Source organism: Oryx dammah, unplaced genomic scaffold, assembly GCF_014754425.2.
Source record: "Oryx dammah isolate SB20612 unplaced genomic scaffold, SCBI_Odam_1.1 HiC_scaffold_12, whole genome shotgun sequence".
NCBI classification, from domain to species: domain Eukaryota; kingdom Metazoa; phylum Chordata; class Mammalia; order Artiodactyla; family Bovidae; genus Oryx; species Oryx dammah.
This window is the reverse complement of record NW_024070196.1, coordinates 41,369,938-41,386,383: the sequence shown is the minus strand read 5'-3', so window position 1 is coordinate 41,386,383 and position 16,446 is coordinate 41,369,938. Positions and strand designations below refer to the sequence as shown.

Below are 16,446 nucleotides of genomic sequence, written 5' to 3'. Positions count from 1 at the left end.
TGAACATTTTAGGGGTGCATTATTTTAGAAAAGTACCCAGAAGTAGAATTGCTTGATTGTATGGTAGTTCTACTTTTAATTTTTTGAGGAACCACTGTAATGTTTTCCATAGTTGCTGTACAAATTTACATTTCTACTAACACCGTGCAAGGGTTCGCCTTTCTCCATATATTGCCAGCACTTGTTATTTGTTGTGTTTTGATGATGCCCATTTTAATGGGTGTGAGGTGATATCTCATTGTGGGGTTTGATTTACATTTTCCTAATATTAATGATGTTGAACATCTTTTCATGTGTCTGTTGGCCATCTGTATGTCTTCTTGGGAAAAATATCTACTCAGATCCTCTGCCCACTTTTTAATTGGGTTGTTTTCATTTTTTGTTGAGCTATCTGAGTTATTTGTATATGCTGGATATTAACCCCCAATCAGATATATGATTTGCAAATATCCTCTCACACTCAGTAGGCTGCCTTTTTAGATTTGTTGATAGTTTCTTCCACTGTGCAAAAACTTTTAAGTTCGACATAGTCCCATAACCAGAATTATTTTTTAATGTTTTATAATTCTTTGTATTTCTCAAATACAGTAAATCTTCATAAATTTGATGAATTATCAGCTCTCTCTATGTTTTAGTTTGTTGATTCTTTTGTATATTATATAAAATGACATTAGCTTCAAGCAAATGCATGTGATTGTATGTCAATTTCAATGATTTATCTTTCTATTTCCCTTGTTCTTCTAGTCTGCTCCCAGTTTTCAAGAGGAGTCTATGCTATTTTTGGATTTTATGACAAGAAGTCAGTAAACACCATCACATCATTTTGTGGCACGCTCCATGTGTCCTTCATCACTCCCAGCTTCCCAACAGATGGCACCCATCCATTTGTCATTCAGATGCGACCAGACCTCAAAGGAGCCCTCCTCAGCTTGATTGAGTACTACCAGTGGGACAAGTTTGCCTACCTCTATGACAGCGACAGAGGTAAGTGACAGTGCCTCTCTCTCTGTAATGGTCAAGTTCAGTGCCCACACAGTATATTCATACTTGCACATGATATAGAGCTGTGTGAGTATATTCCAAGGGTGCGTGCATGCTTAGTCCTTTCAGTCGTGTCTGACTCTTTGCTACCCTATGGGCTATAGCCCACCAGTTTCCTCTGTCCATTGGATTCTACAGGCAAGAATACTGGAGTGGGTTGCCACGCCCTCCTCCAGGGGATCTTCCCGACGCAGGAATCGAACTTCTGTCTTCTCCATTGTAGGCAGATTGTTTACTGCTGAGCCACCGGGGAAGCCATAGTCCAAGGGTAACTTGGTTTAACTATGCTTTGAAAATGAAATGCAATTTGAACTAGGAAGCATATCTAGAATAAAACAGTTTATAGAGATGGATTGTCTTCACACAGTGCCTGTATGTTCTGTTGTAATATGAAAAGCCCTTTCTGATATCAGCATCTCAGACCCTAGGAGGACTATATTTCCAGTCCAAGGTGAGTGAAGTGACTCCTTGGAAACTAGTTTAAGTAAGATTTGGTAAATATGCAAATAAGAACATCTAAAAAAATGTATAAGTGTTACATATTTCCCATGCAAAAGTTTTACCAGGCAAGGATGGTTATTAACCTTACTTTGTAATGAGATTCCTGAATCTTAGAGACATTGCAAGACTTTTTCATGATCCATTCATGTGTGGTTCAGCTGAACTCAAGTCTTTTGACACCAAAGCTTTGTGACAAGTCTTTGTGTTTACTTATGAAGAGATGGTTTGGATTAGTATGACAATTAGAGTCTAGGCTCATTAAGCTAGTTTTTATTTCGGGGGTAAGGGCACTTGCTTTGTGTTTCCCACATCATTTGTCCTGAAGTTTGGTACTAGCAGACCTGATTAACCTTACATGTTATAGAATTCTAGGTATTGCTAACCATTCCTGGGTCTGTGATTCAGCTTCAGTGGGCCTGTGTACTTCCTAAAATAGTATGAACGCTTTGTGCACATGGTCATAGGTGATTTTTCTCAAGAGTATCCACCACCAAACTCAGAAGTACTGAGGACCACCGTTGCCAAAATACCAGCCTGTTCAGGGAGCAGCAGTGCTTTAAAGGTTTAAGGGAAAACCAGAAGCTTATTCCTACCAGGAGAAGGCACCTTGCTTTCCTGCAAAGACAGCTGAGCCGGGAGCCAGCCACCAGCCCTTCTCCAGGATCAGTTTGCAGACATTGACTGCAGCAATCAGAGCCTGGTGTCAGGTTCTCTGTCCTGGTCTCCAGTCCCGAGAGTGAGAACACTCTGTGGGAAAGTCAGTCACCACCATACAAACTGAGCAAGTTTCTTCCTGCTTTGAGAAGGGAGAGCTTTGCTCTACCCATGGGGAGTGAAAAACGGAAACACAGAACTGTTTAGAGTAAATACAGATTCCAGTGTGCTGGATTGCTCTGAAGTAGCCTTCTTTTTCATGTGATAAAGGGCTTAGCATCTTGCCCTCTGCTGACTCTTTCACTCTTGACCCCTCTTCGAGGATTTCTACCATCTAAATGACTTTTACTTGTAGCCACTCCTCTGTGTCCTTGCCAAGTCTCCAGGCCCATGTGCTCATACTTCATCCTTCCATTTCTGTACTTGTTTCTCTTCAATCCACTTTCCATAAAGGAGCCAGAAACTTTGAATTTCTTTAAATTTAGTCATTGCTTTATATTGGGGTAGAGTTGATTTACAATATTGTATTAGTTTCAGGTGTACAGCAAAGTTCAGTTATACGTATACATATACCCACTCTTTCAGATTTTTTTCCCCACATAGAATGTTACAGGATATTGAATCGAGTTCCTTGTGCTATACAGTAGGTCCTTGTTGTTTATCTATTCTATATGTACTAGTGTGTGCATATTAATCCCAAGATTCTAATTTATCTCTCACTCTGTTTACCCTTTGGTAATCATAAGTTTGGTTTCTATGTCTGTGAGTCTGGTTCTGCTTTGTAAATAAGTTCATTTTTGGCAATTTTTTTAGATTCCATGTATAAGTGATAGCATATGATATTTGTCTTTGTCTGACTTATTTCACTTAATATGACAATCTCTAGGTCCATCCGTGTTGCTGCAAATGGCATTATTTAATTTTTTGATGACTATTTCATTGTATATATACACCACATCTTTATCCATTTTTCTGTAGATGGACATTTAGGTAGTTTTCATATTATGGCTATCGTAAATAGTGCTACAATGAACATCAGGGCCCATCTTTTTGAATTATGGTTTTCCCTGGATATATGCCCAGGAGTGGCTTCTCAGCTGGCTCAGTGGTAAAGAACCCACCTGCCAATGCAGGAGACACAAGAAATGTGGGTTCAATTCCTGTGTTTGGGAAGATCTCCTGGAGTAGAAAATGGCAACCCACTTCAGTATTGTTGCCTGGAAAATTCCACAAGGATCCTGGTGGGTTACTGTCTGTGGGGTTGTAAATAGTCTGACATGACTAAATGACCGAGCACAGCACGTGCCCAGGAGTGGGATTGCTGGATCATATGGTAGCTCTATTTCTTGACTGTTTTATGTGCTTTTCTGGTCATATTGATCCCTTGCTTAATATCCTCCAATGACTCTTCATTATAATGAAGATAAAGTTAAAAATTACTAACGTGACTTTAGGGTCTTATTTGTATTTGGTTCCTGTCCATTTATACTATGTCTTGCTCATCTACCAGCTAAACCCATTCCACTAACATTCTTTCACTTTCTCAGATGTACCAAACTCTTTCACCTCAAATCTCTGCACATTCTTCTAAATATTTCTGCTTAAGTCTCAGGTTATATAACATTCCCACAGAGATGCATTTAATATTGTTATCTTCTCTCAAAGTAATCTCTTTTTTTCCTCTAGTACTTATCACAATATATAATTAATATTGATGTTCATTCTTTCACCCAAGAATTAAGCTTCTACTCTGTTCTAGGAACTGTTTAATTACACAGATTTTAATCTCTTTGTTTAAGGTCTGGCTATATGCCTAGGAAGCCAGTGCCCTGGCAGTAACCACTACACTTAACTGTACATACAGTGCTTAAGATAATGCTGGAACAGAGTTGATAGTCAATAAATGGGGTTAATACATGAATGAATTGGACATCTCTGTGTTTTGAGATGATATTAGAAACTGAATCCTGCTTGCTAAATCAAAGGATCAGAGATGAATTCTCCTTACTTTTTGATGATGTGGAAGGTGACATTTTATCTTTAGGGACACACTTCACCCTCTCTACGGCGCCCTCTAGTTGACACTGAACTTTTGAGATAATTGAAGGAGACAACAGCTGATATAAATAGAAAAAGAGAAACTCTAGTATTTATTTGAAGAAAGAAGAAAGACAAGCTCTGGGAAATAAAGGATCAGATGATGAGGATAGACTTATGTACTTGTGAAAAGAACCTGAGACATTTTAATGATTTTATTAACACTTTAGAAATATTAAATGAAATTGAAGCGATGAGATAATCTCCAATCATTAAATTATACGAATTGATTTGAGTTCAAGTGCAGCCATAGAGAGGTCATCGTTAAAGTGATATTATTAAGTAGTTATATGTTAAAGTAAAAATTGACTTTGTGGATACATTTTCAAGTTATTTTCAAATGGATGCTACTGCTGCTAAGTCGCTTCAGTCGTATCCGACTCTGTGCGACCCCATAGATGGAAGCCCACCAGGCTCCCCCGTCCCTGGGATTCTCCAGGCAGGAACACTGGAGTGGGTTGCCATTTCCTTCTTCAATCCATTCTTCAAATGGATACTTATGTTTTAATATGAAAAGTATTACACTGGCCTTTTATCTGAATCTGTTTTCAGAGATAAATGTGTAAGACTCAAAATACTGGCAAAAGAGTTGTCCTTCATGTAATGTTTTACTTGTCTTATAGAAATGGGATGCTTGCTCTCTGATTTTTCCTTATGAATGACAACTGTTATAACTTTGCTGTTGTATCACATTTTAAAATGTTTATTCATACATTTATTTCACGTTATGTTCCCTCGCTCCACCAATTGTAGACAAAGGAGGACAAAGATGCACCCTGATCTTTGTGTAGATCTTTGACTATTTCAGGTTGACTTGTGATTGGGGTGCCATGTGACCCCTTAGAACTGCTGGAGTCTTCTCTTATCCAAGCTCTTATTCCAGACAGCAGCCTGGAACTCCTTGTTACCCCAGCATCTTTCCTAAAGCTCCAGAAAGACTAGCTAGATGGATCTTCAACATATTTGCACTATAGAGTAATGGGGTTACCTACGTTAATGCATTCAATGTAGGTTTTTCTTTGGATACATATATATTAAATGTGAACCAGAACTTGCTCAAAATGTGGTTTTTATTTATTGGGTTAGTGTTGATAAAGTAAGGTAATACATTTCTGTAGACAGTAGGTAAAACCAGAACTAATGATTTATAACTTGGTTTTAATTTTGAACCATACTGTTTTTCCCTGAAGGAAAGGCACATTGATTCCAGTTCTAAAAAGCCACCATGCATAGAATAAAAATGGTTCCAAATTATAAATTTCTTTTACCATGTTCCTGAGAAAGTCAGAGCAGGAGATATATGTTAATCTAATCTGGTCTAGGCATGCTGCTTTGATTTAGTGATCATAAATATTAATTTCTGTGCCTGAAAGATGAATAAGGGCAGTGAATTTTAAATGCAACAAAGAAAATATTTTTAAGAAAAAAGACATGGTCTGAATGAAATAAAACTATTTGCAGTAGTCATTTTTAATCCCACCCATTAATGTGAAAACTCAGATATTAAGGGGTTTCCTAGGTGTCACTACTGGTAAAGAACCCACCTGCCAATGCAGGGGACATAAGAGATATAGGTTTGATCCCTGGGTTGGGAAGACCCCCTGGAGAAGGAAATGGTAACCCACTTCAGTCTTCTTTCCTGGAGAATCCCGTGGACAGAGGAACCTGGCAGGCTACAGTCCATAAGGTCTCACAGAGTCGGACACAACTGAAGTGACTCAGCATGCATGCAAGACATTGAGACTTCACTTGTTCAGGGGCTGTAGGTTTTTCTGTAACTTTGTCACAGTATTATGCACACTAGCTCAAGATGAGACTGTTAACTGCTTCTAGTAATACTTGGAGAGAAGATTTAGGGAGATGGTCAGCTTATGAATAGGTTATACAGCTATAACTAATCCAGCAACAGTTAAGCACATGAAGAAGTAATACAGTACAGAAATAAGTAACAGTACTTTAGCCATTCTTTCTTCTGTCCAGAAATCTGAGCGTTTAGTAGAGTATAGAAATTTATTTTAGAGTTCTATAATATTCTTGAGGTTTTTCAGATATATTTTAAGTACATTTATTAGCTAGAACAGTTAATTTTCCAGATTTTTTTTATTTTACTTTACAATTCTGTATTGATTTTGCCATACATTGACATGAATCCACCACGGGTGTACATGCATTCCCAAACATGAACCCCCCTCCCACCCCCCTCCCCACAACATCTCTCTGGGTCATCCCCGTGTACCAGCCCCAAGCAGATTTTTTTTCTATTTGTAGACTGCATAGAAGTTAAATAAGCAGGGTGACAATATACAACCTTGAGGTACTCCTTTTCCTATTTGGACCCAGTCTGTTGTTCCATGTCCAGTTCTAACTGTTGCTTCCTGACCTGCATATAGGTTTCTCAAGAGGCAGAACCACTAGACCATTCAGGTATGACCTAAATCAAATTCCTTATGATTATACAGTGGAAGTGAGAAATAGATTTAAGGGACTAGATCTGATAGATAGAGAGCCTGATGAGAGTCAGTTACTATTACTAAAAAAACAACTCTGAAAATACGGATTAATAAGACATCAGCCTTTCAAAATATGAGACAGATCAGCACACAGTTTGTGAATTATTTCTGTTTGTTCTTAGGAGATGATTGAATAGTCCTCCATGTCTTCTGATGAAACTAAATTCATTTCTGATGTACCATCTGGGCAGTTTAGCATCAATAAATGAATGTATTTTGGGGGGTTTTAGAGATTACACAATATTAATTCTGAGAGTTTTAATAACAGAATCTGCAACAACTATGTTATTTTTGGTACATAAAATGGATGAGTTGGATTCAGCCATTTCTTTAAAAGCATCTTTATTGATTTTATATTTCATCTCCATCTTTTGGACAAGGTGAACTGACAGTAAATGTTAGGTTTAGAAATATCATTCAAGATTCATTTACATATTAGCATTTATATTTAAAGTGTCTTGTTATATATGTTTGTTGATAGGTGTGGGGGCATGTTACTGTTTTGTGCACCTCTTTGGAACCCTACAGACTGTAGCCCACCAGGCTCCACTGCCCATGGGATTCTCCAGGCAAGAACAGTGGAGTGGGTTGACATTTCCTCTTCCAAGGGATCTTCCCGGCCCAGGAATCAAAACCACATCTCTTGTATCTCCTGCATTGGCAGGGGCTTCTTTATCACTGAGCCACCAGGGAAGCCTCATGGTGGATAGGACTGAATATTAAGAATATCACCACTTGAAATTATAATTTAGTATGTGGTAAACTTCATAATAAGTGAAAACAACATGAAGTAATTTATTGCCTGGAAGAAAGGAAGCTCATATATAAGTGCTATATGACAATTTATAACATAGATCACCACCCATGATATGATTATTTAAGGTGTGCAAAAAGAGCACTTTTATTTGTGCGTGTATATAATAGCTTCAAATACTAAGTATAAAAAACCAGAATAATGTATTTAAAGAGGTCTTGGGTTAGGTGGGTTTAATATTTTTCTTTTTGGAGTGTAGTTGTTTTACAATGCTGTGTCAGTTTCTACTGTGCAGCAAGTTAATCAGCTTCACATTCACATACATTCCCTCTTTTGGATTTCCTTCCCATTTAGGTCATCACAGAGGCTGTCAGAGTGAAGTAAGTCAGAAAGAGGAAAACGAATACTGTGTATTAATGCCTGTGGAATCTATAAAAATGGTATAGATGATCTTACTTGCAAAGCAGAAATAGAGACACAGATGAAGATAACAAACATTTTATACTAAGGGAAAGAAGGGGGCTATGAAATGAATAGGGAGACTGGGATTGGCACATATACACTATTGATATTATGTATAAAATAGATAACTGAAGGGAACCTACTGTGTAGCCCAGGGGACTTACTCAGTGCTCTGTGGTGAGCTGAATGGGAAGAAAGTCCAAAAGGAAAGAAATACACGTATGTGTGGGCTCCCCTGGTGGCTCGATGGTAAAGAACCAGCCTGAAATGCAGGAGACGCAAGTTCTATACCTGGGTCTAGAAGGTCCCCTAGAGGAGGGCAGGGCAAGCCACTCCAGTATTCTTGCCTGGAGAATCCAATGGACTGAAGAGCCTAGAGGGCTACAGCCCATGGGGTCACAAAGAGTCAGACACTACTGAAGTGACTTAGTGCACACGCACGCGTATGTATATGTAAAACTGACATGTAGTTTTTAAAGAGGTGACAAAGCAGAGTCACATCATGATTGGAATGTGAAAAGGCAGGACCTTGACAGTGGAAAAAGTTTAGAAAATTAGGGTTTTTTTTCCCTACTAGAAAAGAAAACTGAATGAACTTAATAACGGTTTTCAAGCACATTAATAGCTATCGAATTGATTCTGATGACCAACTGTGGTACTGTCCTCACTGATGATGAAAATCAAGAAAAGGACTTGAATTACATCCTGGAAGGATTGTGTCTCTTGTGCTCCCTGCATTGGCAGGTGATTCTTTACTACTGTGCCATCTGGGAAACCTGGCTATTTATTTACAGTGAATAGAAATCATAGGCAATCCCTGAAGTTTTTAAAAGAAGTCTTCATTAATATATTTTTTTACAATGGCATGTAGTCCCTATTTAAATTATCCCTTGAGAAAATCTTGTTTATTTTAATTTTGCTTTCATTGTTCTTACAAGACCAAATGGAGGAAACTGAGTTTGTTGTTTTGCCACAAAACTCCACACAATTCATTTTAAGTTTAGTTTATGATTCTACTTTTCAGTTTGAAATGGAAATAAATTATTTTTAATTTTCATCATGAAATATTTTAAATAACAACAAGGACAGAATAATATGGAGACCCTCCAGCCTGGAGAATCCCAGGGACAGGGGAGCCTGGTGGGCTGCCATCTATGGGGTTGCATAGAGTCGGACACGACTGAAGCGACTTAGCAGCAGCAGCAGCCAGCACCCTTAAGCCAACTTTATTAATGACTGATAAGAGGAATGTCATTTATCTCTGTCCTTCTGCCCTTCAGCATTATTTTCAAGCAGATACTTCACATCCTGTTATTTCATCAGTAAATATTTCAATTTGTATTTTGAAAGAATAATTCTCTTGGTTTAAATATAACCACAGTATTATTATCATATATAGGCAAGTTAACATTAATTTGTTTCTAACATCATCTGCTTTTTTCACAATTTGAATCAGGGTAAAAATGAGCTCCATATATCCAGTTGGTTAATGTATATTTTAAGCCTTTATAAGGTGATATAGAGTTTCCCGACAGTCTGTCAGTCAGTTCAGTCACTCAGTCATGTCCCACTCTTTGCGACCCCATGAACTACAGCATGACAGCCTTTCCTGTCCTTCACCAACTCCAGGTGCTTGCTCAAATGCATGTCAGTTGAGTTGGTGATGCCAGCTCATCCTCTGTCGTCCCTTCTCCTCCTGTCTTCAATCATTCCCAGCATCAAGGTCTCTTACAATGAGCCATTTCTTCACATGTGGTGGCCAAAGCATTGGAACTTCAGCTTCAGCATCAGTCCTTCCAATGAATATTCAGGACTGATTTCCTTTAGGATTGACTGGTGTAATCTTGCCTCCAGGGGGCTTTCAAGAGTCTTCTTCAACACCACAGTTCAAAAGCATCAATTCTTCAGTGCTCAGCTTTCTTTATGTCCAAATCTCACATCCATACATGACTACTGGAAAAATCATAGCTTTGACTATATGCACCTCTGTCAGAAAACTAATGTCTCTGCTTTTTAATATGCTGTCTAGCTTTGTCATAGCTTTTCTTCCAAGAAGCAAGTGTGTTTCAGTTTCATGGCTGCAGTCACCATCTGCAGTGATTTTGGAGCCTGAGAAAATAAAGTCTGTCACTGTTTCCATTGAAACCCCCATCTATTTGCCATGAAGTGATGGAACAGGATGCCATGACCTTAGTTTTTTGAATGTTGAATTTTAAGGCAACACTTTCACTCTCCTCTTTCACTTTCATCAAGAGGCTCTTTAATTTCTCATTGCTTTCTGCCATAGTGTGGTGTCATCTGCATATCTGAGATTATTAATATTTCTCCCAGCGATCTTGATTCCAGCTTGTGCTTCATCTAGCCTGGCATTTTGTATAATGTGCTTGCATATAAGTTAAATATGCAGGGTGGCAATATACAGCCTTGGCATACTCTTTTCCCAGTTTGGAACCCAGTCATTGTCTCCTGTTTGGTTCTAATTGTTGCTTCTTGACCTGCATATGAATATCTCAGGAGACAGGTAAGATCTGGTATTCCCATCTGTTGAAGAATTTTCCACAGTTTGCTGTGATCCACACAATCAAAGCTTTAAAGTACTCAGTGAAGCGTGAAAGTGAGTTACTCAGTCCTGCCTGTCTCTTTGTGACCCCATGGACTGAACATTCCATGGAATTCTCTAGGATAGAATACCAGATTGGGTAGCCTTTCCCTTCTCCAGGGGATCTTCCTAACCCAGGAATTGAACCTAGGTCTCCCAAATTGTAGGAAGATTCTTTACCAGCTGAGCCACAAGGGAAGCCCAAGAATACTGGAGTGGGTAGCCTATCCCTTCTCTAGCAGATCTTCCCCAGCCAAGAACTGAACCAGGATCTCCTGCTTTGCAGCAGATTCTTTATCAACTGAGCTATCAGGGAAGCCCCAGTGAAGCAGAAGTAGATGTTTTTCTGTAATTCTGTTGTTTTTCCCATGATCCAGGGGATATTGGCAATTTGATCTCTGGTTTCTCTGCCTTTTCTAAATCCAGCTTGAGCATCTGGAAGTTCCCAGTTCATGTACTGTTGAAGCCTTGCTTGGCAAATTTTGAGCATTACTTTGCTAGTGTGTGAGATGAGTGCAATTTTGTGGTAGTTTAAACATTCGTTGGCATTGCCTTTCTTTGGAATTGGAATGAAAACTGACCTTTTCCAGTCCTGTGGCCACTGCTGAATATTCCACATTTGCTGGCATATTGCAAAATATGTGTGCAGCACTTTCACAGCATCATCTTTTAGGATTTGAAATAGCTCAGCTGGAATTCCATCACCTCCACTAACTTTGTTTGTAGTTATGCTTCCTAAGGCCCACTTGACTTTGCACTCCAGGATGTCTGGCTCTAGGCGAGTGAACACACACCATCATGATTATCTCGGTCATTAAGATCCTTTTTGTATAGTTTTTCTGTGTATTCTTCCCCTCTCTTCTCTTAGGTCCATAACGTTTCTGTCCTTTATTGTCCTCATCTTTGCATGAGATGTTCCCTTGGTATCTAATTTTCTTGAAGAGACTCCCACAGTTTGGAATTTGACGATTGCACCATTGTGGCATTTAATGCATTGCCTGTATTCCTCATGAAAGGATAATTAGTTCTAGAGGCTTGTTGAGGTTCACATTCGCTTTTTTGGCATGAATACTGCATAGGTGATGTTGAGTATCCCCATTTGAAAGATAACTTCTGGCCATCTCTCTCTTTTTGTGTTGTTAGCATTAGTTAACCATTGTTGTCTTGATTCATTAATTCACTTGGTGTTGCAAGATTGGTTATAATTCTGAATATGTATTATTTCATCATTTATTAGCTGGAGTTTTTTCCAAAAAGAAAAACCTCCCTTAATTATCACCCTGAGTAGAGTTCATATAGGAAAGGCAGGAAAAAAGCTTGTTTATTTTCCTTTATTTACCAGTTTTCAAAATAATTACTTGACTCCTTTCAAAAAGCCATCAAATGGCATCTTTCAAAGGCAATCACATGTTTTTATTAGCTGTCATTGCTAATTTATGGATTTAAAAATGTATGTATTTAAGTCTTTTGTAGATATTATTCTTACTGATGTTCACATTGCCTCATCTTTATTTAAAGTGATTCTTCTCAAATTGGTTTCTGAGTCTTTGACCCAGTGCTGGTAGTTTTGCAGAGTTTCCTTGCTTTATGGTGTAACAAGATGTTCTAAACCCTTCTTAAATATCCTTGGCCAGTATAGAATCAGTAAAAACTTTAACAATATTTTCCAGGATCAGGTAATTTTCAACAAGATTTAGAATGCACATATTGTTTTGTTGTGGTAAGTAGAATTACATAAAGTTCAGTACATGAATAAAGCTTTTACAGTCATGTGATTAAATTGGATAAGTCCCACATTCTATGGATAAAAGCAGATCAATAGTCTTGTCTGTCTGGAATAAGGAAGATGATGTGAGGAGACCTGAATTCTTTTTGAAGCCTTGATTTTTATTGTTCATTAAGCTCTTTGTAGAAGTGCTGAATTTGTGTTGACTATGAAGAGTTGAAGTAACATGAAAGACACATTTATATACTGGTTTTCCAAATGTTAAATGGCAGAATTAACTTTAAGAAAGATGTTCCCAAAGTGTTCCTCCTCCAAATTCTACATGTGAGGTAATGTGTGAACAACTAAAAATAAAAATACCATCTTCTAAGTTGTATGATGCTGTAAGTGGTTACTACTAGCAGACTGGTCTCACATTTGGGAAGTTAAGTAAATGTAACTAATATGTGGAGAAAGCTGGCTGCCCATCTGGTTAAGAGGTGAACATGTAATTTCTGCAGTATTAGTCCCAATAATACACACAAAAAATGATATAACAGAAGGCTGCGGAAGAAATAACAACTGCTGACTGAGAACGATAGGAGCCAAAATAGAGCCTCGGAGATGATTGGCTTTTAGGCTCACAGAGACCCACGTAGACTAATCTCCCTGAAAACAGACTCAGCCTCTTCAGGATAATTATGTGAAATAGAGTGTCACAGAGAAGCAAATATTACTTTTCCATTCTGTACAAGAAAGAATGGAATGTCTTTTTGCTTTGTTAAAGCCAGAGATAGAGACTTCCCCAGTCCCAGTGGTCAAGACTTCACCTTCCAGTGCAGGGAATGTGGGTTCAATACATGGTCAGGGAGCTAAGATTACACATGCCTTGAAACCAAAAATAACATAAATATAAACAACAGAATATAAACAACAGAAGCAGTACTGTAACTAATTAAATAAAGACTTTAGAAATGGTCCACATTAAAAAAAAAAAAAAAAACTTAAAGCAAAAACATGTAACCCAACAACAACAACAAAAAAAAACAGAGATAGGGAATTCCCAGGCAGTCCAGTGGTTGGGACTGGGTGCTTTTACAGACTGCCAACCTTGCAGTTTCAAACCCTCCTAGGAGAACTAAGATCTCATATGCTGCTCAGTTTGGCAAAACAAGACAAAACAAAACCCCAAAGTATTAAAAAAAAAAAAAATTCACACTTTGGTACTATTCAGAGGAAGACAGTTGAGCAAAGGGGGCTGAAAGAAAGGGGTGTGGTTTTTCCTCAAGCTATGACTCTTTTCATCAAAATAATGGCAGTTAGAGGAAAGAGCCGATAATGTAAAGTGGAAATAAGTGGATGTTGATAAGGATTTTAGCTGTAGCTTTTTAGAGGTGTCAGTATCCCCTTGCTCCTGCTGCCGCTGCTAGGTTGCTTCAGTCGTGTCCGACTCTGTGCGACCCCACAGATGGCAGCCCACCAGGCTCCCCTGTCCCTGGGATTCTCCAGGCAAGAACACTGGAGTGGGTTGCCACTTCCTTCTCCTTAATGCCACAGAAATATCAGCCTTCAAAATATATGTGCTGTCAGTTTCCCAGCGTGGTTCTGCGTTTTTCCAGCCTCCTCATCAGGTCCTACGTCTCTCTGCCTTCCTAGGCTTGTCCACCCTGCAGGCCGTGCTGGATTCTGCCGCCGAGAAGAAGTGGCAAGTGACTGCCATCAACGTGGGGAACATTAACAATGACAAGAAAGACGAGACCTACCGCTCCCTCTTCCAGGATCTGGAGCTAAAAAAGGAGCGGCGTGTCATCCTGGACTGTGAGCGGGACAAAGTCAACGACATCGTAGACCAGGTTGGCTCCTCTGTTTCCTAAGGCACCAAATCTAGAGGCTGCGTGCAGTGTCAGCGTTTGCAGAGCGTGTGTGTGAAATGCTGGTGCAGCAGTTTTTGCCGGTTTAGGGAGGATACCGCACATATCATCAGTTAGATTATCTCTGGCTTCAGTGAGCAATAACAGGGGGTCCCTAACAACGCAGACACATCACACTAATCATTACATATATTCAGTACATGATTCCTGGCTCACGTTGTGTATGGTAATTGTTGTCCTAAGCTTCAGGATTTTGAAATGGAAGTTTAAAATCCAGTTCCTTTGAACTTTTTAGAGATAAAGACATAGACACATATTAAGTGAAAATAAGTCTGAATCCTAAGGGAAAATAAGTAATATATGAATTCCTTGGCAAGGCATGAAGGATCAAACATTTAGGATAATACAATGTGGTGTGCTAAACCTGGATTGTTGTCTGAGTGGGTTTACGTCTTCAGAAAGAGCAGGTGTTTATTTTTCCAAGAAGAAATTTTTTCCTTCTAGTAGGTAGGTTTTGTGTCACTTATGAAAATAAAATACATAGGAGAGATATACTTCGTCCTTTCTGTTTGAGAAGTAAACTAGATGTATTAATTTGCAGTATTTTAAAGACTAACATGATACCAGAGATATAGATGCTTTATCTGTGCTCTTCACATGATTTTTCTTTCAAAATTTAAGATCTTTCAGAATGCAACAGCCATGTAGTGATATTCAAGGGATAGAAATAAAGTCATGTTATACAGATAGGGGGATGACCAGGGGTGGTGGTGAAAAGCATCAGAATTTACTGACTGAAGTCTCCTCCACTGGGATCTGCTTCTTTTCCAACTGAAAATGTATATTTATATTTTGCTTACAATAATGCTATATACATATATATTCATTTATATATGTTAATAACATATTCCTTGGAATAATATAGGATTGGAAATAAAATATGTAGTTTACCATGCATTTATCCTCTCTCTAGGCTTTGAAGAGAAAATTAGATTCATTAATCTGTATAACACAAAACATTTTGCAAGTGCAAATGTTGATGAAGCCTTAATTGATATAGAATAATACAAGGCCTAAGATATACAAAATAGATTTCTCATGAAACATTGAATAAGTGAACAAAACTAGCTTGTTATGAGGAAGAACAAAATGTTGTATGCCAGAGAAGTGAACATATCAGTAGAAAAGTCTTAATCTTATCTCAGGATGTGAGACTGGGATTGTTTTTAACCTGAAGGCCTCTTGTTCAAATGTGACCTCAACAACTCATTTGAATTTCAGAAGAGATTCTCATTAAAACTGAATTTTAATAATAATCATTAGTCTTTGGTTTTAAAATTTTATGTGTTCATGACTCATCATAATACAGGTTGGTGAAAGCCTATAAGAAAATATTTCATTCAAAACCAGAAGAGAGAAACTATGAGAACAACTGGGAATATAGAGAATGGAACTTCTTAAAATTATTTTTTTGAAGTGTAGTTGATTTACAATGTTAGTTCGTTTCTCCTATACAGCAAAGTGATTCAGTTATATATATCTATATCTATCTATCTATATATATTCTTTTTATATTATTTTCCATGATGGTTTATCAAAGAATATTGAATAGAGTTCTCTGTGCTATACACTAGGAGTTTGTTATTTATCCATTCTATATATGATAGTTTGAATTTGCTAATCCCCAAATCCCAGTCCTTCACTCCCCCATCTCTCCCTCTTGGCAACCAAAAATCTGTTCTCTATGTCTGTGAGACCGTTTCTGTTTCATAGGTAAGCTCCTTTGTATCATATTTTAGATCCCACATGTAAATAAAATCATATGGTATTGGTCTTTGGCTTATTTCATTTAGTATGATAATCTCTAGATCCATCAGTGTTGCTGCAAACGATGTTCCTTCATGGAATGGAATGTTTTGAAACAAATAATACATGGTTAGGATTAAATAAATGTCCATATGGACGTCCATTCAAAATGTACACAGTATCTTGGGCATATATTTTATTTGAATGTACAGTGTGCATGTGTGCATTTATTGAAGACATTATATGTGTCTGGAATGAGGCATACAGAGAAAGGAAAGAAAGCCTAGACCACATCCCATGAATTCACTGTTTAGAGGGGAATGAAAGTGTTCACACATAATCAGTGCTGCAGAATTGCAGGTTATAATGCAATGTGGTCTAAGAGCATGGAGGAGGAAGTATCTGTCTTAACAGGAGTTGGAAGATTTATGAAAGGTTCACACACG

General features: G+C 38.1%; 1 protein-coding gene across 4 annotated transcripts in view; it reads left to right on the top strand.

Moving 5' to 3' along the window:
- Window positions 1–16,446, top strand: part of GRIA2 (glutamate ionotropic receptor AMPA type subunit 2) — a 197,745-nt gene that overhangs the window by 99,474 nt on the left and 81,825 nt on the right. For all 4 annotated transcript variants that reach the window (XR_005723039.1, XM_040251475.1, XM_040251474.1 and 1 more), the window contains exons 3-4: window positions 745–984; window positions 13,980–14,176. Coding sequence is in view for 3 of the 4 variants with exons in the window: in XM_040251475.1 (XP_040107409.1) it covers window positions 745–984; window positions 13,980–14,176 (437 nt within the window). In the remaining variant the exon portion in view is untranslated. The remainder of the gene's footprint in view (window positions 1–744; window positions 985–13,979; window positions 14,177–16,446) is intronic.